At 46.4% G+C, this 22650-nt stretch overlaps 1 protein-coding gene across 2 annotated transcripts in view; it reads right to left on the bottom strand.

Moving 5' to 3' along the window:
* The window catches only part of DLGAP3 (DLG associated protein 3), a 483972-nt gene that overhangs the window by 50399 nt on the left and 410923 nt on the right, over positions 1 to 22650 (bottom strand). For both annotated transcript variants that reach the window (XM_086956531.1, XM_086956533.1), the window contains one exon: positions 6243 to 6601. In XM_086956531.1, coding sequence (XP_086812657.1) covers positions 6243 to 6601 — 359 coding nt within the window. The remainder of the gene's footprint in view (positions 1 to 6242; positions 6602 to 22650) is intronic.

Raw genomic sequence — 22650 nt, 5'->3', positions numbered from 1 at the left:
TATTGCGATTTCTACAAGAATCCCGTTTTGCGAGTCATTAATAGCGATTTCTTAATAATCGCTATTAAGGACTCGCAAATCGGAACATTGATGAATCTGGCTGTATGTCCCTTCCCATCAGCTCTGCTCCATGGTCAAACATTTGCTGGTGGTCCCTCGAGTACAGAAAACTCGAGCTGGAGGTCGTTCTTTTAGTTATAGAGCGGCTATTCTTTGGAACTCTCTGCCCCTCCATATTCGTGGACTGAACAATCTCACAGATTTTAGGAAAGCCATTAAAACTTTTCTTTTTCCTACTGTGTAGGCAGCTGTCCTTGGCACTGCTGCCGTTTTTCTGCTGCTAGCGCCGGGACGCCCCTTGGCTGGGGCAGCTGTCACGCTCTTTAGATGCTCGAAATAGAAATAGAAATAGGTCTACCTCATGGATACGACATTTCATGGTTCCCCACTTTTCAGTGCGAAGTCTGGCTCCGCTTCGGAGCACTCTAGGGACATTAGAGCTACTGTGCACTCCTTGGAATTGAGGACCTGTTGTTGTATGAAAATCCATATGCAGACAAGTTGTAGGTTCCAAGTAGTTCCTTTATTAAGTTTCAATTAAAGATGTAGTAAGATGATAGTCGGATGGTAAATAAGATAGAAGTAAGATAGTAGTGTAGCCCCACCAGGAGCAGTCAACATTCTTCCTGTCAATCAGGCTGAACAGATGGAAGAATATTGATGCAAAGAAAGAGGAGAGGAATTCAACTTACAACAGGACCACTGCTCAATATTTCGTGCAACAATTCAGAATGTTAAGGGGCTATGCCAGAGGGCAGGCATGTAGAGAGAGGCAGCCTTCCCGACCAGCGCAGCAGACACCCCTGTCATTTTGAAGCAGTGGACGTGTGTCTGGCAGACAGTCTCAATGCCAGCAGGGACATCAGTACTCCAAGGTCTATTCTTAGGCTACAGCGGCCCCTAAAGAACTTTAGTTTGCTCTTAATGGCACATACCAAACTGATAGGGGGCATGATTCAGCATTTCTCTTATGTTGGAAATCGAATTTTCAGACAGATGAATCTTGCAAATCCCTCAAAATAGTTGTGTGCTACCTTTTCTTTTTGCCCTGCCCACTATTGTTCTTACACCAGAGTGGATTTCCAATGAGCACCTGTCCATTCTGTTACGGGAGATGCATCTCTTGTTTACAAAAGTGCCATTGTGAGGGCTATGGAGTTTGTAAAGGAGGGGGTTGTTACTCCCAAGCTTTTCTTGTTCCAAAGAAGGACGAGGGTTGAAAGCCTATTCTGGACACCCAGCCTTGAATGCCTTCTTGCTGAAAGCCAAATAAAAAAATCATGTTGACCAAGATTCTGTCAGTTCTCGTTGCGTGCAACTGGATGGTGTCCTTGGATTTGCAGGGCTCATATTTTCATATACCCATCCTGCAGTCCTGCAAACGTTGAATCATGATTCAAGTTTGTTGTGCTGCCTTTCTGTCTTACAAGAGTCCCTAAGGTATTCATGAAAATGTTAGTGGTGGTGGTCGTGGCACATCCTAGGAGGTCGGGAATACCTATATTCCTGTACTTTGACGTCTGACTATCAAAGGTGTAGACCACCTCCATATAAGGCGAATATATAAACAGAGGTTTCTAATGATTGAAGTTCAAGGCTTTTCCTCTGCTGCAAAAAGTCCAGGACATTCAGAATATGATCCTGATATTTCAGGCTTGATTCTGGTTTACAGTGAGAGCAGCACTGAGACTTTTTGGCCTCTTAGCCTCCTGCATCTTGCTCCTCAGTGATATTCCATGTGGCTAACATGAGCTCTGCAATGGTACTTCATGTTCCAATATGCCCAGCATCAAGACATTTTGACCAATGCCATACAGCTGTAGGGCAAGATGGCTCGAGATATGAGAGGTGACTGCTCAAGGGCATTTGATCCAGCAGGAAAACCCCTTTAATACCCCACCCATAGATGATGGTGGTGATGTTCGCACCACTGCTGGTCTGAGGAGGTCATCTCGGGAAAATGGAGCTCAAGGGCTTCGGGCTCCGGCGGAGGGACGGCTCCACATTAATCTGCTGTAGTGTGGGCACATGTGTGTCTCTGAAGGCCTTCCTGCAGTCCATCAAGGGAAGGCTATTGCAGATTGTCATGGACAGCACCACCATCATGTGGTACTGTAAAAAGCATAGTGGGATGGGGTCCTGTGTCAGGGGGCTCTGTGCCTCTGGAGGTTGGGGTGCAAGGGCATTTTCCTGATTGAGAAAGACATGGCAGGGTCCCTGGATGATACAGCAAATGAGCTGAGTAAGCGCTGTCTGGCAAATGACGAGTAGCATGACAGCCTGAGATTGCACCATTGTCTTCCAACAGGGGGGAGAACATGGATATATCTTTTTTCTATCATCAAGAACATTAATTGTCAAAAGCATTGTGGATTGGAGTTTCCGTATGAACATTAGTTAGGAGATGCATTCTGGATGGAATGGCACATGGGACTGCTGTACGCCTTCCTGCTCATGCCTCTTTTGGCCCAAGCTCTTTAAAAGATCAGGAAAAACTTGATCATAGTATGCCCAGTTTGGCCTTTGACAGTGTAGTATCTGTACCTTGGGGACATCAGCATCAGTCCTCCGATCAGGCTGCCATTTCGCAAGGACCGTGAGTTTTATCTCATTACAAACATACACCCCGAGGTTAGGGTACACCTTAGCGTGTGTATAGCGCCCGGGTGGTTTCCCTGTGTTTTGGTCCTGATGAAAGCTCAGCCTAAATGGCAAGCATGAGCAGAAACATGTCAACCTATTTGCACATTGAGGATATCATTGGCTCAGTCTAATAGCCAACCTGTGTCTGCCTCCCTTGTTTTTAATGATTGCTTACTGTTCCTTTATTAAAGTTACGTTTTGGAGCTAGTTTGCTCTCTTTTAATACACTACTCACAATCTCACTTCACAACTGAAAAAACCCAGCTCCACTGTAATTACAGGTGTCGTGGGACACCGGGGAGACATTCGGTCTTCCCGGTGGGAATCCTATGATGAAGCATGTCACCAACCAGGTTGGTGAGTGAGGGTTCTTTTTTAAATCTAAAAAGTTTTTTTCCACCTTATCACACACTGTCCTTATTTTCTGATTCCAGGTTGCAAACACCAGCCCCCTTCCTTTTGTGTTCTGCGCCTATATTGTTGAAATTATTTCGCAAGGACCTTCTGTCTCAATAACAGGCCAGGCCCTCAAATGTGTGTAATCTAGAAGCATGGGGATTGAGTGATGGCAATTGATTGCATTTAATCTGCCACCTAAAGAGGTGGATGTAATCCTTACCACTATGTGTCCTTCCACAAAGCCCAATTATGTCAGCACTAGGGCAAATATTTGGCCTGGTGTAACACTAGCAAGAGACTAACCTTTACAAACAAAGCTGTAAAACATTCTTTTGTTTGCTTTATCATTCAGTACATTTCAGGCAGTTTCATTGCAATCACCCTACATCACTTTTTATCAGTCACGTTGGTGCTGAGGACTTGAGCAGCATTTTTACCAAAAGTCAAGACGCATTTCCAAGTTGAGCAATCCATCACTCTACCTGTGTTCTTTGTTCCCCCACACCATTTTAAAGAGGAGGGAAGGCTTCATTGACCAGACCCCAAAAAGGCTTTAACCTTTTTACATTGATTGTACCAAGGACCATTGAGTGGATGATCAACGTTTTGTGGGGTTCTTCGAAGCAAAGAAAGGGAATATTGTGCAGAAGAGGACCCTGTTGAGGTGGATAGTGCTATGCACTAGGATCTCATACGCACTGGTCATCAAGTATCCCCAGAAGGTCTGAAAGCCCCTTCCGCCAGGGCTGTTAATATTCTACTACTTTGGCTCATGGAGTGTCTGTTTTTGATATCTGCAAGGTTGCAATGTGGGTGTCAGAGTGTACATTCACAAAGCACCATTGCCTTGACAGCCCGGTGTGGCAGGAAGGACAATTCACCCACTTGGTCCTGCAAGACTTTTATTTCTGAGTCCACTCCACTGACCCTCCACCAAGTAAGGTACTACTTTGGTTTGTCAGTTTGGGCTGGACTGTTCCCATGAGGCACAAGGTCACGACTGATTTGCATATAGTTGGGTCTGAACTGAGGTGGCGAAGTGAGCTAAAGAACGATGATCGATTCAACCCAGATCTGTGACTGGGGGTGAGTGTCTGAAAAGTTTCAGCGCTCTGTCCATCATCTCCTTCTGTTTGCCAAGGTACTACTTTGACATCTATTCTAAGGTTAGGAATCTACGGTTAGAAATAATCATCAGAAGAACAAGTTAATTGCCTTCGGTAAGTCTCTTTTTGGAAGATACTCTATTAAACTACAGATTCCTCACTGTCCTTTACCTCCCCATTCTGTGGATTAGCCTCAATTTAACATCTAAAAAGTCCCTAGTTGGTATTCAACACAGGTACCAACAATTGTTGCTCTGTGTCTGAGGGTTCAGAAAGGGAAAAATTCAAGAAACTGAGGTCTGCATGCAGGGATGGTGTCTATATGCATTTTCACCCTCTCACATCTGAGTCAGTATTCAATCAGTGTAGATCTGCATGGTGCCACCTAGTGGCATGCAGGACCAAAGTTGTAAAAGGTTTCCAGATCCAGTTAGGCACCTGGGTATTCTTAGGTGAGGAATCTGCAGTTAGACAGATTATCTACCAGAAAGAGCATTACAAAACTTGTTCTTCTAGAACAATTAGCCAAACTTCATCTTCATAACTACGTTTATTTCTTCTTGATATTGTACTAAACACTCAACAGGGAATGCAATACATAGAAAGTAAGAGAGAGATAGAGAGTGTGTGTGTGCTTGTATAGATGAGTATGAGCCAGAACTGCTTTTTTCCCCAGTCTAATTTAGAAACTTAACAACAACCTGGATTTTCTGTATAGCAAGGCTGGACAACATTGTCTGCAGTTGCGTCTGTAGTTGTGCACCAGTAAAAGTGCAATTTCCACTAATATTTACACCGCGTGGTGAGGGAACAACTGCGTTGTGGAGGGACAATCAGTGGTTTATTTGTAAGAGAATAAGTCCTGGGGCTCAAAGTTTTGCTCAGAAGCCCTCAGTTGATGCATTCAAATGTTGGGGGTGCTGAATACACTTGCTGTGTAGTTTTGATTCCATCTCATGACTCTTTCCTCCACCACCAGACACTCCCAGCTGCTTTATCTAAATCTTTGAGGTTCTTTTTTATCTCTGCTTTCTTTTTGTGTCGCTATTTTGTGCATTTCTCTTCCTCTTTTTCCCCCTGTTATTCTGGGTCAAAGTTTGATGGAGAAAAATAAGTGCTGGTCCCAAATAAATAAGCCCACACCTGTGACTACCAGCTCAGATTAAACACCGGAGACAACGTTTGCAAATGTCTACTACAAAATATCCTTTCTTGCACCATCCAGTAGGCACAATTGTCTTGTTTGCACCAGTCAGTAGGTGCAAATGTCCTCTTATGCACTGTCAATGTGTCCATATGTTGTTTTTCTACCCACCAGTGGAACAAAGCTCCTTTTTTGAAATGGCCGTTTGGTTAACAAACAAGGGCAATACTGTCCCGGCATTGGTGCAAAATTGACCAACACTAATAATTTGGCCATAACTTTGACACTGTATTTGGTGTTAAATTTGGTTGGTACATGATGTTTTAACCTGTTTTTACGCCTTCCATTTTTAGCACAGAAGTAACTCAGACATTATAGAGGAACAATTGCGTGGGAGCAAAACCTTTGGTCAAATAGATATCTAGGATTGGAACTACGATTTCCTAGTTTCACATTCATAGACCTATCCAGTACAGCACGGTACATCCACTTGCCCACTGGCTTTTTGAAACTATAGAACATAGCCTTGGCACAGAAAACAGTCACAAGGCCTATGCGTTTCTCAATAATAAACACTGGCATACCTTGTTGATAATGGCATGAGTCCTGCCTTATTTTCTAGTCAACACTATTTCCTCTATCTTCGTCTTTCCATGGAATGTACTTCGTTTGGGAAACTCCATTCAACCCATGAAATAGAAGGTATCTTGATTAGGAAAGAAGCTTAGGGAAACCTGGGATCTTTGATAGTTTTACAGAGCTTTTGAATAGAGAATTTGAATGCCAGTAGTACTGAGCAACAACATATTTTTATTAATGTCAAAAGTGTATATTCCCTCCAGTGTTACACTAGGTGTTAAACAGACCTATATTAAACAAAGGCGACATACCTGGACTCCAATGGACGGGCGCCACTTTCTCTGTCGCAGTCCTGCTTTGAGATCTTCCCGAGAAGGGACGGGCTTGGGTATCACAGTGGTGAGTTTAGGGGAAGCTCGATGTTGGACTGTAGATAGGTCCAATGACAGCCCCCGTGCCTTCGACATTGTTGATGTCTTCGTTGTTTCTAAGTTCTCAGCTGAGTTGCAATGGACTTTGACATCCTTGGACCATGTAGGTACCCGGGATGGCTCCTTGTGCAGGTATGTCTCATGCGTGGACTCCGTGCTGCTCTGGGCCGTGACCGAGATGATAGGCTTGGTAATGAGACGTGGAGGAATTGGTGGTGGAGCTTTCCGGTAACCGAAGGCTGTCATGAAAAAGGTGCAGTTAGGGATTAAAATAATTGCTGCTAATTCATTTCACAATATCACCATGAAATAAGAGCTTGCCTTCTGGAAGTGCTCGATTGTGCCGTGCAATCATATATGTTACGCACGTCACAGATGTTTTTAACTTTTGTCTCACCTTGTAGAACAAATTTCCAACCGATCACCTTGTCCCAGATCTTTGGATATTATGAAAGGGCATGAAAGCATCGCAATCCACTCACTCTGTCTGAAGATGTAGTGTTTTTATTCCACAGTTCTCTCACTCCAGAACCATAGAGCAGGTGTGATGTTATTTGGACGTTGTCTGCTCTACAACTCCTTTTCTTCGATTACTCTTTGGTCACAAGGTTATGCTGATTAGAACGAGCAGAATGATGAAACCAACACCAGCCATTCGCAGCCCGACAGAGCACATTGTGCCCCATAACATTGTATACTTTGTTCTGAGGGACACAAGGAACCCCAATTATATTTAATGATAATTAATAGACATAACTTTCACGTTGTCCAACCCACCCGGATATGCCATCTTGGATACAACCATACCCAAATTCTATATGGTCAGAGAGTATTGTCTTTAGCTTTTTAGGGTTGACCCCGAAAATAAAACATTTCAAAATAGTAGGTCCTACAAAATGTAATCAATAGTGCAGTTACAGGGACTAAAGCGTTGAAGGGCAATTCATCATCTGGAGAAATCTTCAATGGATTGTACCCCCCCCAAAAAAGCTGGAAATGCACATCATATCTCTACTGACATCTTAAATACGACAAGGAAACGTGTCCATGTGCTAATACGGCATCTGGGAACCCACACAATCCTGATTCATCCTTTGTTCTGTGTTTGCCATTTTTTCCATTGGTTGATGTTGGAGGCAGTCTAACCTCTACTGCATTCCCTGGAACTTAGTTGACATTTTCACAATCCTCCTAGCCTTACAGAGATTTTAGCCTGTATGAAAATGTTTAGTCAGCACCAGCAAACAGTACAGTTCACAACACAAAGATCATCTACTCTTTGCCACAGTGCGCTGGTAATTCAAGTGCTGTTTCCACTGCTCTCACATCCATTACTCTTGCACACACTGCTAGTGGTCCCTTAGTCACTCACCGCAGTGCCTGGAATGGAGCACAATTTTCTGTGATTGACAAAATAAACGTTCATACCATCATTTCATTAACAAATCACATAGAAAAGGAATGAGTGACATAAGTGAGATCGCCAACATTCTAGCTTACAAATCAGTTTTTAGCTGGGCGATTTGAGGACTTTTTACGTCATTATATATTGTGTAAATATAATGCCCGTTTTTCCTTCCATGTGGCCTTGGCAAACATTATTGTCATTTAGCAATGAGGCTTTTTCTACTTGGCAGCCAGTGCCGGCTCGTGTAGGGCGTTCAACCGGGCAGTGACGTGGGGCTGGGGGGTTGTAAAATACGAGAACAGATGATTACAGGTAGGTAACGTAAAAAATAAATAAAACAAATTTCGTTGCGCACGCTGCAACGCCAAATGCGATGCAGCGCCGCAACAAAATTCGTTTGATTTATTTTTTACGTTATTTACCTGTAATCGTCTATTCCCGTATTTTACACACCACCACCCTGCCACTCCCTTGCCCCACGTCACCGTCCGGTGGAACGCCCTACACAAGCCAGCACTGTTGGCAGCAAACCTGAGATTGGCAAATGCTGTAACCACTAACAGATAAGGCCCCATGCATCCAACCAATTTTCCCTGTCTCCTCTTTGCATGCAGAGTAGTCATGCATGCAGCTTCCAGAGTACTGCTTCAGTCACAGCTCACATGACTCGCGGGTGAATGGACGGTGATATTTGTTGCGCGGGGAATCGCGCAAGGGAAGGACATTTTTGAAAAGCATACCTTACCAGGTCGTGTGTTTTCCTGCCGCTGTCCTGCTCTCCTGCCTCTGGCAGGAACAGGAAGCAGGCATCCTCCCTCCCATATGCCAATCACAATACAGCAATGGCAGCGTCAAAAATGACTTAGGATTCTTGCTTCCCTTAGAAATATGTCTTTTGTAACTCCAGTAGACTTGTTTCCTGTTGTCCAATTGTTAGCAATACCGAACTGCTAAGCAACTACTTAGAAGTTATGACCTGATTGTGATATTACCTCTCCAATTCTGTATGCTTAAGGCCAATTTGGTCATTTTGTCTAGAATATTATAGTGTCCATGAGATGAATTATATGATAGAACATGTAAAATGTACATAATCACGTTAGGGTTTTTTTTCCTTTCTCTGTTTGATTGCAAATACTAACTTTAACCTGATGTTCCAAACATACTCTAGTATCTTGTAGAAAGCATGTCTATGACATGTCGACACTGACATGCGTTTGTTTTTAATTATGTTATAATTTGTAGCTCGGCTGAGTTTGCAAATACTTTACATTTTTAATAATGTATTTATATGTATTTTGTCTTGTTGTAATACAGCCCTGAAGAAGTCCCCTCTAGGACCTCTAAGGTGCTACTGCAACACTTACTTGAAATGATGTGATATGTGATCTACACCCGCTTTCCAAATGAAAAAATATAATAATTTGGTGTATCTTCTCCCTAATTACAGGGAGAGAGAACCTCACCTCACCTGGCAACTGCTCAGGGTAGAAGGAGGCCACGCACTCTCCGTCGTTGCCTCGGGGTAAGAACTGAGCCAAGGGGGAGGCACTTTGATGGTCAGACCCAATAAAGTTTCTTATGACATCATTGTAGGTATTTTTAAATCACTGGGATCATTTTCCTTCCTTTCCTTCTTTTGAGCACTGCAACTTCTTGCCCCTCCCGCTCATTTACTGCCTTCTGTTGGTTGAATATTTGATCATTGGGTCCGACATTAGGTAACCTCGAAATTTATTTCTGAGGAGGAGCCTACAGGACACCATTCTCCAACACAAACATACCCAGATGACGAGATTCCGCTTATGAGTGGGCTGATGGGTACTTTTTCCGCATACTCCGTATCTTCTCTTTTTCTCCTGTGTTCTTTGGTATAACAATGTTATTTCTCTGGATCAACTTTGTGGTCTGGTAATAAAATGGGACACTTTTAGGTTCCAGCTATCTATCTCTTTTTTGTCAGACTTGTAGTACCTCTCGTGTGTTTTACTGTCAAGTTGGGGGACTAGGTACTAGCCGGTCTATAAAAACATTTCCCCTTGGACCCTCCACCACCCTGTTTTGGTTTTTGTTATACTTGGAATATGCCTGCTCAAATGCAAACAAGAGATATAGGGATTATCTGATTAAAACAATAGATATTTCATTTTTTAGGCTAGGATGCCTCCAGCAGCTCTTTTTGACATGCACATACCTAGACTTTGTACTTATGTTCCTGAACCCCTTTTGTGAATGAGATGATATTTGTGCTGAGACAATATTCTGCCACTAGTATTCTCATTAAAGTGTGTGGATCTAAACACTGGCCCTTGCGAATCGAATAAGCTCTGCTAAGTGCTGAGACCAGAGCATCTCGATTTAAATATGACTAAATATTTATGGAGGGTATGACCAGTGACCAGTGGTAATATTATATACATTCTATATTATCATCTCATGTGAACATTTGTCTACTTGCTGTAGTTTGGGAATTTATAATAACTAGCTTGCACAACCGGATGTCATTTTAAGCAAATTGGTACCTTACGGAATGTTGGCCTAGATTTAAAAAGGTGTCATGCAACGCAGCGCAGCACCCATTGCGTGACAGGGAGGGAGTATTGGGAGTGCCATATCTACAGAGATATGACACTCTCCTCCCCTCTCCCTAACACCGGTGCAGAATTTTGCTGCATAGTTCCATGCACACACCTTTGTGCTGTAGCACAAGGGTGTGTGCATGAGACTAGCACAGGGTTGTTCCTTCAAAGGTTCCCTTCCAGTGCAAAATACATACTCTGACGAGACAAGTTTGAAATCTTTTCCTACTTTGTAGTGTACTATATAGTGCAGCACACATGCAAAGCTGCAAAAAAAGAGAAATGAAAAAATGTCCTACTTTCTAGTAGCATTATTTGTTGGTGATAGTGTTTTGTGCCAAAAAGCATGGGTGGTTCCATGGGAATGCCTATATACCACCATGTAATGCCTCCAATAAGCTAAGTAAAGTAAAGCAATGCGCTACGTTGGTTTGCGTTACTTTTCCTTACAACCTGCACAAATACCAATATGTGTTGGTTTGTAAATCCATAGAAAAGGTTTTGTGTCGAATTTGGATTAAAAAAGTAACGCAAACCTGATGCAAAACCTTAGAAAATCTTGTCCATTATTTTGATTTCATTATAATGGTTATGCAATAAAAGCAATGCCAGTAAATTAAATGGGGTGGGAGGTGAACTCCACTCTGCCAATGGAGTTCACTGAGTTTGGCCCACTCCGCTCTCTGCATAGTGCGCGGAGTTCCAAAAAACTCAGCGCAGCAGCGCAAAGCGAAGTTTTTCCTCTCGTGTGGTTCACCAATGTTAAATTGATGAGCACACATGAGGAAAATAATACGCTAGACCACCTCCTGGTGGGATTTCTCAACGTGGGCGTTTGCAGCAGGTAGCCACCGCTCGTGTTGACAAACCTGCTGCTTGCGTTAAGGAAGCTGCTGCTCAAGTACAACATCTACTTGAGCAGCAGAAAGAAGCAGCACCCTCTTGCGATGCACGTGGTGCCGTTCATACAGATTTTAATTCAAGGGACAAACTCCTTGGGCTAAAAATCTGTGGCAAGCAACACGACTTACCACACTCCGCCGCTTGCGGAACTCCACCGAGCACATAAGAGCTTTTTCGGCACTTAGAAGAGTTCCACATAGCAGAACTCGGCAAACACAGGAACACGGCGACCCGGGAGTACGCGGCTTCAATGCACTCACGTTCATCAGACTTTTCGTTGACAATCGGCTAATGGTATCGAGTTCGCACATGACTCCTGGGTACAACACGTCTCTACACTGTCTATAGAATCGCACAATTTGCACGTTTCTTCTACGGGTTGCCAACGCAGAATTCTGGGATTCCTAACCCACTCCTGGACACAGGGTGTGGACCTCAATTCCCTGAGACATTCAACCAAGGTCACGGGCCCTGCAGGGTCAGAAATATCATGCGGCAGAGCGACCTCCCGGTTTGACACAGCCACATATAGCCCTGAGGATTCGCATAGGCGATGAAACACGTGTCGGCTGGCTGTCTAACATAATAAAGGATTTAATCGGACTACTCTTCCACAGGAGATTTTTACAACATTCTGTTGCTTTGTTTTTCTGTATACTGTATACTTATTGTTACATAACTTTTAATTGATTTCTTGTGTGTGCGTAGGGTACTTCTGTTATAGAACTCGGCAAACTCGGCCCAGGTCTAAAACTAGATCAGAGCAGGTTGTGTTGAGATCCAGGGCTGGCTTTAGCACTGGTGGTGCCCAATGCGACAGTCCCGTCATGGTTGCCTTCCCCATTTTTTTTAAATTTTTTTTAAATATATTTTTATTGCAGGAATCAGCCAATCTTACATAATAGATCAGAGACATAACTGCAAAGGAGAACAGAAGCAACAGACCCCCGTGGGGGAACACTCCTCGTACACAGCCATTCAGCCCACAACCCGAAGGTCGGGCGGCGCTTGCGATAAGTCCTCACACGGGGATCTGGTAGTCCGCTGGGGTCGATCTGGATAAATGAGCGCTCTTCAGCTGCTTTTCTAAATCATCCTAAAAACTCCCCTTAATTCCCCCCCAACCCAACTTCCCCCAGAGGATCGGGAACTAAGCGCGTGGTATGAAAAAAAAACCTGAATGATAGTGAAATGAAATGAGAGTATCCTACGCCCCCCTCTACCTCCATCCCTCCCTCCCCTCGCCTAGCCCCGCCATCAGTGTGTTGTGTGTGTGATAAGAGCTTGTGGAAGGAACCTTTATCTGCAGTATAGAAGATCAGTGTTATGTATGTCTAACGGGACTCAGGTTGTGCTGCGTCATCACTCTCGGAATCGCTGGAAGAGCTGTAATCGCGCAAGGCATGCACCAGTGTCTCCCATTCCTGTGCAGCTTCTAGCACCCTCTCATTCTGCTGTCGCCTCACCAGTTGGTACCGCAGAGTGCTCTCCCCCGTAGCCCATTTCAGGTGTTCGTTGCGCCATTTAGTGCCTGTTGGACCAACTCGTGCCTTCCAATGCCTGGTTATCTCTCTCTTCGCTAAAATGAGCCCCAGGTCAATGAACTTACTGGAGATTTTGTTTTTAGGGGTATGAGGGAACCAATGTAGGATCCCCACCGCCGCGTCAAAGGTCAGGGATCTCCTAGTGACTCCAATAAGGGTGTCACCTATCAACAGACAGCACTGGGCAGGACCACAGCATGTGTATAAGGTCCGCCGCAGGTGATCGGCATCTGGGGCAAGCCGCTGTATCTGAGGCAAAGTATTGTTGAATTTTCGCCGGAGTCAGGTAGGCCCGGTGAAGCACGTAAAAATGAACCAATTGAAACCGGGCGTGGCGCGTTCCTTTCCAGGCACGACAGATTAGTTGTGCCCACGTGGTTTCCGGTATATCTTTCCCAATGTCGGCCTCCCACTGATTCCTTAGTGTATCGAGCGGGGGCAGCCCTTCATTGATCAATCTAGTATATAAACACGTGACTGCCTTGACCGTCCCCGACGACATCATGACATATTGGCATACCGGCGATGTTGGTGGCTCCTCCATGCCCTTCTTCCAGTGCGTCTGAATCGCTTGAGTGACTGCTGCGTGGAGCAGGAAGTCGCCTCGGGGAATGTCAAAGCGGTCCAGAAGCTCCTGGAAGGGCAGTAACATTCCGTCCTCATAGAGGTCTCCCACTAGCTGCATCTTCCCAGTGCCTTAAGCACGACCAGTCTCCACCGTGCGGCAAGGCAGTGATCATCCCCAAAGGAATCTCCGGAGCGTACGGGAGTTTCAGCTCTCCTCGGCCATGAGCACGATTCCAGCATAATCGTATAGTACGTTCCTCGAGCGTAAGGTCTTTCAGTGCTAAACGCTGACGTAAAGCAATGTAGGAGATAATGTGTCTGGGCATACCTCTTCCCCTCCTCTCCTCCGAGCCTCGGAACTCCCTCGCTATCTCCTGGGTAAAGGTTTGCAATTGAGCCGCTAAATAATACTGTTCGAAATCTGGCACCGCTAGGCCGCCCTCCGATTTTGGTCTCATCAGGGTCTTGAGCGCCACCCTTCTGCGGCCCGATCCCCAGAGGAACCCCACCAACATGGATCTCAGGAGCCGGAAGGTGGCCGGCGGGATCCAAATCGGGAGCGCTCGGAAGTAATATAACAACCGAGGGAGTGCCACCATTTTCAGCAGTGCTATACGTCCAGCCACTGATAGTGGTAAGGTGGCCCAAAAGTCCATGCTGCCTCGTAGCGCGCGAATACAGCGGGCTATATTGCCGTCTAGGAGATCGGCAGGGTCATGGTACACATATACTCCCAGGTACTTGAGGCAGCTGGGTTCCCATCTGATCTCTCTAGCGGTATCAGGTCTGGACTCCCCTTTTCGAACCGGAAATAAGCAAGTTTTGGCCCAATTTACTTTGAGGCTCGAGATCTCTCCGAATGTCGTGAGGGCCGTGTCAGCCCCAACCAGGGCATTGCTCGAATCCTCGAGGAAGAGCAACAGATCATCGGCATAAAGAGAGATGTATTGTTGCCCCGATAAGGTCTGTAGCCCACCAAAGTAGGCGCCAGTCCGGATCGATAACGCCAGCGGTTCTACCGCGAGCGCAAAGAGTAGGGGGGATAACGAGCATCCCTGTCTCGTGCCTCGTTCCACTGGGTATTGTTGGGAGATTAGCGGGCCCGTTCTCACTCTGGTCATCGCCGAGGCATATAATACCATGGTCCATCTGGTGAACCCTTCCCCTAGACCAAAACATGCCAACACCCTACGTAAATATTCCCATTCCAGGCTGTCGAAGGCCTTTTCCAGGTCAATCGAAAGGACTAAGGGCACGGGGCCTCTGCATGGGATTCCTCTAGCAAACGGAATAAGCGACGAATATTCATAGTCGTATTGCGTTTAGGGATGAATCCTGCTTGATCCTCATGTACCAAGGAACTCATGTGACCCAACAGTTGTGACGCTAATATGCTGCTTAGAATTTTATAATCAACCGTTAGCATCGATAGCGGTCGATAAGACGCTGGGTCATCGGCCTCCCTACCAGGTTTGAGGAGGGGGACTACTAAGGCTTCGCACATCGAGCCGGGGAGGCGTCCCAGGCGTTTCACTTCCCTATATACCACTAACAGTCGGGGGGCCAGGAGGTCCACGTAGGCGGAGTAGAATTCCACCGGGAGCCCGTCGAGGCCTGGAGTCTTGTTTCTCGCCATCCCCTTTATAGCGCTACGGATTTCTCCGATCTCTATGTCTTTACCCAAGTCCATCGCTATTTCAGGTTCCAGTGCGGGGACCTGCAGGGACTGTAAGTAGTCATCAATCTGGGCAGAGTCCTGAGTCAGTCTACTGCGATATAGCCTTTCGTAATACCTCAGAAAAAAATCAAGTATCTCTGGCTGGGTATGTACCTCGGTTCCCTCCGCGGTGCGCATTGACATCGTCGGGGTGGTTTGTCTCATGGGGTTGGCCAGCAAGGCTAGGAGTGCACCCGATTTATCCCATTATGTGAGTGATCTGGTGACATAGGCCTTGTAGTCAAAACACCGCAATCGTTCGACCTCCACCGCCACCGTCTCCCTCGCTGCAAATGTTTGTTCCTGAAGTTCAGGGCGGCCGGGGCGGCGTAGCTCCATCTCGCGGAGTTTCCAGTCTGCGTTGGACAGGTCATCGAGGATGACCTTTCGCATTCCCACCTTCTTGGTTATGCAGTAGCCTCTAACCACCACTTTAAAAGCATCACACTCTGAGGCCCTCGACCCCGCTGTGCCCTCGTTTGCCGCAAAATATCCAGCGATTTTATCCTCCAGGTCAGCCTTGAACACTATATCTTCCAATATCTCGGGGCGCAGCTTCCAAGTGGGTACACCAGGGACCCCCGGAAACCATCTGAAATCCGCCAGCAGGGGGTTGTGGTCAGAGATAGTCCTAGTCAAGTATTCAGACCGCACGGTCGCAGACACTAGTTCCGTCGACCCCAAGAACCCATCCAGCCTCACATGCAGTTCGTGCATACCAGAAAAGTATGAGTAGTCCTTAGTACAGGGGTGTTGTGCTCGCCAAATGTCTGTCAGCCCCCATTGAGTCTGCCACTCCTTCCTGCCTTTAGCCACCCGTCGGACTGGGGAATCAGGAAGGGGGGGGGTGTGAACGATCGATGTCAACGTCCACCACCGAGTTAAAGTCTCCCCCCATTAGGAGGGTCCCCGACAGGAAATGGGCCAAGGAGCCCAATAGCGTGGTCAGGAAAGCGAATTGGTCCACGTTAGGCGCATAAATGCAACAAATATTCAGACCTCTACCCCCCAATGTGCCAGAAATTGCCACGTATCGTCCCTTTGTATCCACCACAGATTTGGAAACCTGTAGGGGTATCCCAGCCCGTATCGAGATCAACACGCCTCTCGCGTAAGCTGAGTATGTGGTGTAGTATACCTGCCCTCTCCACCTACGCTGCAGCGCCAACCCTTCTGCTTTAGTAAGATGTGTCTCTTGTAGCAGCGCTATCTGCACCCCTCTACGCACTAGATAAGCGTGAACCTTGTGCCGTCTGGACATGGTGTGAAGGCCTCGCACATTCCAAGTGATACATTTCAGATTAGTGACATCAGCCATTGTCCCAAATTGTCTCATCCAGGTTCCCCCAGAAATGCTCAGTTATGGATAGTTTCACAGTCAATTCAACACCAATGGCAGACTCCCCCCCCAGAACAACAGAACTTTCCCCTGGAACAAACTCCCTACCACCCTCCCCAGAACAGGTCCCAAATAGTACCATCCAGTCCCCATCCAAACCGTTCCCTCAGTAAACCCCCCTTTCCCAACTAATCCTACGGTAGCCACCGCAGGTATGCCTTAAGGGCCGAGTGGAGGTCGAGCGCCAACAAGGGGTCACCGAGTCTCAGGCTACCGAGACCAGACCGAGCTCCAGATCATGAATATCGGGCATAGCAAGCCACCCCAACCCATCTGGTGATCCATGGCCCAGCAGCGACTTCCATAGTCCCTTCACCCCCTGCCACGATCCCCCGCCCGAATGGAATCAGCTCACCCGAGTTCATCCCTGCCCATCTAGTAGGCCTTCTGCCGAGTCAGGAGTAATCACAGGTAAGTTCACACTGTCAGTTTCCGAGTCTTCCGTGTCCGATTGGCCCCCATCTCCGCCAGGTTCCGAGTCCTTGGCGATGGGTCCGCCCTGGGAGCCAGATAAGTTGGAGACCATTTCCAGCACTCCTTGTCTCTCAGCCATAGTCTCTATCTTCGAGGGTTTGCCCGGTTTACCACGGCGGCTCCGAAGTCTTTTGGATCTCCGTTATTGTCCAGCCTCCGACATCGATTGAAAGGAGGAACCGAAGCCATCTTTACCAGCTCTGTACAGTTCAAGCCAGTTGCAGACGTCCTCCGGAGTTTCAAAGAATTTAGTCGTGTCATCAAGGATGATGCGGAGTTTCGCTGGAAAGAGCAGGGATTATTGTATACCTTCGCTCCGTAGCTCTTGTTTGACCGCTAGGAAAGAGGTCCGCTTACGCTGGGTCTCGTAGGTATAGTCAGGGAAAATGTTCACTTGACTGTTCTCCACTTGGTACGGGCCGTTGTGCCTGGCGGCGTTGAGGAGAATATCTCTGTCCCGGAAATGTAATAGTCGCGCCACCACAGGGCGCGGGGAACAGCCTTGTTGAGGAGGTCTGGCAGGTACCCTGTGTGCCCGTTCCAGGGTATAGAAGGAGGAGAGTCCTTCAGGCGCCACTACAGTCCGGAGCCAATTCTCTAGATAGGTCACCATGTCGCCATTTTCAATCTTCTCCGGTAGGCCCACCACACGGATGTTGTTCCTCCTATTACGCCCTTCAGCGTCCTCCGCTCGTCTCTCCAACTCACCGATCCGGGTCAGGGCGTCCTTTACCGTAGCGGCCAGGGTCTTTTGCGCTGGTTCCAGGACTCTCACCGAGCTCTCTACCTCTTTGACTCTGTCCGAGAGCTTGCCGTGGTCCGCTCTGAGAAGGCCCAAACTCGTTGCAACTTGGGCAATGTCTTGTTGTAAGGCCGATCGTGTATCTGCGATCGCCTCTAGGATCCTATCAAATTTCTGCTGTAGGTGAGGGCTTCCGGATCTCTCCGGGTCATGCCGATCATCTTTATCCGTAGCCTCCATTTCCGAGACGGCTGGAGTGCCACCTTTAGGTCCCCTTGGTTTCCCCATGGCGGACTTGCTCTGTAGCAGGAGTCTCGACGGACGACCCGCTAGGAAGGGGTCTCAGCTGATAGCCTTTCGGTGAACGGCCGTGGTGATACGGGTCTTCCACCGTTCCCAGCGTAGTGGTGCAGGGTTACTCTCGTGATGAGCCGCAGCCGAGTCCCCGGGAGCAACAGAGGGGGGAAGTAGAAGCGATCACCACCAGGTAACGCAGTCTCGCCGGATCAAGTTAGGCCTTAGTCTTCCGCCACCGATGTAGCCGAACCTCCGGCAGGAGATCCGAGTGTTGTGTTGTTGCTTGTAATGTTCCTCAAGGCCCGAGTGGCCGGATTCAAGGCGTCGACCCTCACCGGTAATTTCAGGATCTCAGCGGGGTAAGGTCGCCCGTCTCGGGCAGCTCAGCACCTCCAGCCACGCCCTCCGGCAATGAGGGCTTTCTCAGCGCCGACAGACTGATCAGCAAACTTCCGAGAAGGTCTTCGGCGTCTGGAATCACCCGGACCGTCGGATGAATCGACGTTTCTCCAAGAGGAGAGATGGAAAGAAGACAAGCGCAGAGCCGGCAGCCTCTTCCGGGCTGGAGTTCTCGCCAGTTCTATCGATCCGGGTCGGGCGCCATCTTGAGCACCGCTCCGCTCTCTGCACAACTTCGCCTCTCGACAAGAACAGCCGGTTTTCGGGTTTCTCCAAGTGCCTCAACAAGTCGGACCCACCACGATCTTCAATTTGAGGGGGTCGGGGCGCTTAAAACCCTCGTGATTCAGGATAAATGCGGGCTCAGTCTCGGAGCCGAGCTCTCAGGCGACCACCGCCATCGGCGTCCAAGCCGCGCCCTCATGGTTGCCTTCCCCATGACGTCCTCTTCAGATTCCCTCACTACCACTCAGCAAAAATGCCCTTCATCTCTCCAAAACTCCTCTATCACATACACTTTTTTTTAAAGGGCTGGCAAAGGCTGGCTTTACTAATCTGCTCAGCTATTAGCTTAAAATATAGATGTTTTCTTTGTAGCAGGCATATTAACCTTCATTGCTACTTTCTGGCGAGTCAAAACTGCCACCAGACAAAACTCCAATCTCTCTCTCTCTCTAGCAGGAACATTAATCAACAGAGAGTTATCTTGACATTCTTATTGCTGCCTGAAAGTGGAACGCACAAGGAACTCTGCAGCAGCTGCTTTTAAATCGTAAATTAATTCTGAACACAGCACCCATTGCGGCCACATGGGTCCCACCCCTTAAAGCTGGCCCTGATGGTATCTGCACACCAAACAATGTCTAGGCAGCCAGATGTTGGGCTGAGCAAATGCTAAATACGATTTCACAAGAAGTAGGACTCATTGTCTAGAAGAAATTCTGTTCAATACCTCTCAAATATTCTTAGGGGCTACAAATTCTGCAGGCAGCTGAACTCTCTCTGAAAGCACTTGGGAAGGAACGGACTTATTGCTAAATGGCTCTCTCTTCCATGATGTTTCTACAGGTCATTAGAAATAAGCAGTAGTGTGCATGATTTGACAGTTAACTTCAGATCTGTGATCAACGGTCATGTCTTTCTAATGAATTTGTGACTTTACAACATGGTCGTTACACCGCGGTACGTTACATCACAGTTATTACAACGCAAGTCGTTACAACAACTTGCGCTGGAGGGCGCTGGACTTAGGAATAGTATGATTTACTATTCCAACTCCAGCCTACGTAACAGTAGGGAAGGTGTTGGAATAGTAAATCATACTATTCCATAGTTTATAGCGCCATCCAGCGCAAGTCATTGTAAAGACTTAGATTGTATTCACCACGATGTAAACGTACCGCAGTGTAACGACCGTGTTGTAACGGTCGTTCGCCCTTTATAATAACTCAGAACTGTCGTGATGCTCTCTTGTTCCTTCCTTATTTGTTTTATATGGTTGTAGGGAGTCAGAGACAAAACAAGGTGACAATGGTTTCTGTGGGTCGCAGGCTCCAATCCAAGCCAAGCCGGCCCAGTGCTTCAACCTCATAAGATCCAATGTTCACTGGGCATTTACAACCAGAACACTCCAAAACACTGCTCATGAACTCAAATGTGACAGATGAAATCACAAATGGCATTATTGACATGGCTGATGATATTACATATTACTTCAACAATAACATCACCGATGTTGCTTCTGCATATAATATTATTTTGAAAAGAAAGCCCATACTGTCATTGACAGACAGAAGATACATAAGAGGAAAGCCCATATGAAGTGATTGGTGAAATAATTGTGATACACTTTGTTATATCTTATGTAAGGTTATGAACTGTGGATTGTGTGGGTGTCACATTTGTCTTGTTTGTCAGAACAGGTAGGTGGTGTGGTTTTGCTGCTTAACTATAATGCCTGTTCAGGTAAAGCTTTGCCAGGACATCTGTAATATTTTAAGAACAGTAACATGGGCTACAGTGTGATATCAGTAGAGAATCATGAAGGTTTTTCAGGGATGGAAAAAACATAAAGAGGATCGGTGGAAAGCTTGCAAAGGTGTCAGCCACCGCAATCGCTCAGGCACGGGGCCTGGCAGAGCAGAGAACAAAGGACTGCAGTGTCATCAGCCCACTGTCTATGCCTGGGACCCGCAAGTATGGGGCACAGGGTATGGCAGCCATCGGAAAGTACTATGAACAGGGGTATACACCTGTTACAACGCAACTTTTACAACTACCTACTATTACAACGCAACTTTTACAACGCATACCATTACAACGCATTGCGCTGGGGGGCGCTCTAGGATAGGGAATAAGTATAATTTACTATCCAACACCTTCCCTAGTGTCCACGGGGACTGGAGTTGGAATAGTAAATTATACTTACCACTATCCAGCACCTCTAAGCGCTATGCGTTGTAATGGTATGCGTTGTAATGGTCGCGTTGTAATGGTAGGTAGTTGTAATGGTATGCGTTGTAACATGGTACATCCATGAACAGGACATGGCATGGCCAATAAATACAAAGACTTCTATTGACTCTAGCGATGAAGTGACTCAATCTACTTGTCCACTGGAAAATTGGGCAATTCATTGCTTATAACTTCTGGTGCTGTTTGATGAATCTACACAAACCTTTTCAAAGCCTGGATGCTAGTGTAATGTTGTTTTTTGTTGTTGTTCAGTTTGGTCAAGTGGGTTTATGAAAAATCATAGCACATAGAAAGTTTTCTTTCCTTTTTGTTGTGGCTCCCGCAAAAATCATAGGACATTGTCATCTGAGATTGAAGTCAGTTTTTGCTCTCACTTGTAATACTTGTGATCCTTTTTTAGTTTGGTGTAAATCCATTCGATTAAGTTAAAAAAAAAGCTCAAAAACGGGATGTAGCAATAGATCCCTATCGAACCAAGGTAACTTCTATGTCGTAGGATGTATTTTTATGCCAAGTTTATTCTTCATCCAAGCAAGATTTTTTTGTACTGTCAGTGAGGAAATCTTACAGGTGGGATTTCGAAAGGGAAAAAATAACTTTTGAGTCCCCTACTAACTCTTAATTCGACCAATCCCTTAACACTTTTCAGCATTAAGCGCAGTAGACATTTATTTTGAACCTTTTGTTCAAAGAGAAGATGGGTGGTCTTGCACACTTGAAGAAATATTAACCAGGTAGAACCAAGGCAGAAGTATTTCTTTCATTAAGCTTTCATTAAGCAATTCTCTAAAAACAATGAGGAGTGGCAAAAACAAGTTGAGCCTTTGGGTTTGCAAACTCTCTCACTCTGATCTTCCATCACTGATGCAAACTGCGAGTGTGCACGTCTTAGCAAACACATTCTTTCTTTCCCACTTCAAATTAACAACAAAGTGCGTAGTCAAAGTGGACAGATCGTGTTTTAGGTCGAGTCGCCCTGTGAGGTCCTCTTGTTAGACCGGTGCCCATTGTGTGACCTAAAAAGAGTGCCTCCCGATAGGCTGTTGGCAGCAGTGGAGAGGCATTCTTTCCCTGCTGCGTTCAGGTGGGAAGAAGACAGTGCGCTTAACAAAGACAAGAGACACAAAAGCATCAGCGAACATTGGACCTGGGTGCTTTGTTAGAAGATGCCTAATTGCGACTGCTAACTAGGTCTCTCAGCTGGAGGAACATGTATTTGCTCATTCCTTCTTACAATTTGCCCTGGCGAAAAGAGCCTTTTATGTATTTTTCAATCGAGAAATGATATAGTCAGAAATCCAACGCTGCAGAATTCGCCTTTCACAATCTTAGGACATGTTCTCACAGCTGTGATGGGAAAATTCTGAACAAGAAAGGCTGAGATGTGCACTTTTCATCAAGGTCTCATCGAGGGTGGGGGTGTGCTGTGTGGCCAGACATTGCCTGCCTGTCTGAAATAAGGTGTAATGTTTCTAGCCCTGATAAAGGGGCTCTAAGTTATTGTATCTATCACTCCGCAGCCCGGATATGCCTGGTGCCCTCTTGGCTTTCAGAACAAGTTTCATAGTTATAAAAATACTTCCATCTCACCCCATAGGCTTTCGGTCCCTTTGTTAGCCTGTCCCTGGGGGTACTCCTGTTCTTTCCCTCATATGATATCACTTTCCTCTAATGTACAATGTGAAAGTGATGCCAGACTAGGCAAATTACATCACTAACCAATGGCATAAAAGGAAGGTAGCACAATTCTATGAAGATATAAGACAAATTGAAGGTTGTAAGAA

This window comes from Lissotriton vulgaris, chromosome 2_1, assembly GCF_964263255.1.
Source record: "Lissotriton vulgaris chromosome 2_1, aLisVul1.2, whole genome shotgun sequence".
Lineage (NCBI taxonomy): Eukaryota > Metazoa > Chordata > Amphibia > Caudata > Salamandridae > Lissotriton > Lissotriton vulgaris.
Note: the sequence above shows the minus strand (reverse complement) of the source record. Positions and strands in the feature narration are given on the sequence as shown.